Source organism: Elephantulus edwardii, unplaced genomic scaffold (assembly GCF_000299155.1).
Source record: "Elephantulus edwardii isolate Elephantulus edwardi_28Jun2011 unplaced genomic scaffold, EleEdw1.0 scaffold00320, whole genome shotgun sequence".
In the NCBI taxonomy this organism is placed as follows: Eukaryota; Metazoa; Chordata; class Mammalia; order Macroscelidea; family Macroscelididae; genus Elephantulus; species Elephantulus edwardii.
In genome coordinates this window covers 13,124-14,364 of record NW_006400070.1, presented here as the reverse complement: position 1 = coordinate 14,364, position 1,241 = coordinate 13,124, and the positions used below count along the sequence as shown (strand labels likewise).

The 1,241-nt window shown below is 45.4% G+C and overlaps 1 protein-coding gene across 1 annotated transcript; it reads right to left on the bottom strand.

Annotated features, from left to right (window-relative positions):
* Position 1: 1 nt before the first annotated feature.
* LOC102853717 (E3 ubiquitin-protein ligase RBBP6-like) lies at positions 2-898 on the bottom strand (the record flags this gene model as incomplete). Its single annotated transcript, XM_006901342.1, has 1 exon — positions 2-898. A coding segment is annotated over exon 1 (897 nt), but the record flags the coding sequence as incomplete, so codon positions are not given.
* Positions 899-1,241: the final 343 nt, after the last annotated feature.

Sequence of the window (1,241 nt, the reverse complement as noted above, 5' to 3'; positions counted from 1 at the left end):
CATCAGGAGAAACGTCATTCTGATGACAAGTTGGACATGTATGTTCATCTGACTCCAGAAGTGCTGTTTTTATACATTCATCACAACAACTGTTTCCACAACATGGTATGACAGCTGCATTAGTCATAATATCTTTGCAGATAAGACACAACAGTTCATCTGGAATGGGATCATCTTCTTCTGAAGGAGAAGGGGGTTCCTCTGGTAAGAAGGGTGATTTTCCTTTCTTTCCAATTGCATATGCTTCTGCAACTATAGTTGGTATTGCATATTTTCCAGTGTTGGTAAGCAGTGCACCTTTCATGTTAGGATCCTTCACTTCCATCATAAAACTTCTAGGAATTCCAGTGCTCTTCTTAATTCTAGGACCAGATTGAAAGTTCTTATCCCCATTTGTTGTACCACCCCGGAAACAAGTGTAAGAAGGCGGTGGTGGTGGTCCTAATGGTTTCTTCATGTAACTGACTGGGTCATATTCATGGCCAGATTGAGACATCATTGCTTTCGTGTTATTTTCTTCAGAAACATTGGCTTCGGCCAGATTGGCAGTCTTTGTAAGCTGGGCCAGAGACAAAGATGCAGAAGAGTCATCAATTGCTTTTGACGTTCCCATCACTGGTTCCGTTCGACTTATAACATATGTCTTGCTTGTCAATTTGACACCACCGATAGGAATTCTTCTCACAATCACAGATATATTCTTGGGAATTAGAGCATTATCATCAGTATATTCTTCCGTCGTCTGCGCATTGGTGATCTGCAGGTCGCAGCGGGTAGCCTTCAGCTTCTCTCTCCCCATAATCCGCTTTTTTAAGTCGCAGAGGGAGATATGGAGGCCCTCAAAGGTGACCAAGTCATAGTTGAGTTTAGAGGAAAATTTATAATACACACAGGACATGGTGCCGAAGGGGTGCTGTGATGCCCGACGGCGGTGCCCCGAAAAGAGTTCAGCCAAAGTCTGCAGTATACAACAAACGAATTTATCCTCTATGTAGAGGCTCTCCATTCCCTGCGTACCAACCCTGCACGCTCGAGGAAGTTTGAGACCCAGATCCTTCCTGCCCACCTCCTGCTTGTAAGGCTTTTCTGGTGTCATCCCTTCAGGGCGGGGTCATTGGGAAGGTGAGTGGCTGTTGATTGGCGGGCTTATCTCGCTCGCCCCCTCCCACCTGTGCTTCACGAGTTGCTTTTCAGCCAGCCCCTAACTTTGTTAGTTATTTACCTCTAGCCTGATAAGGTTC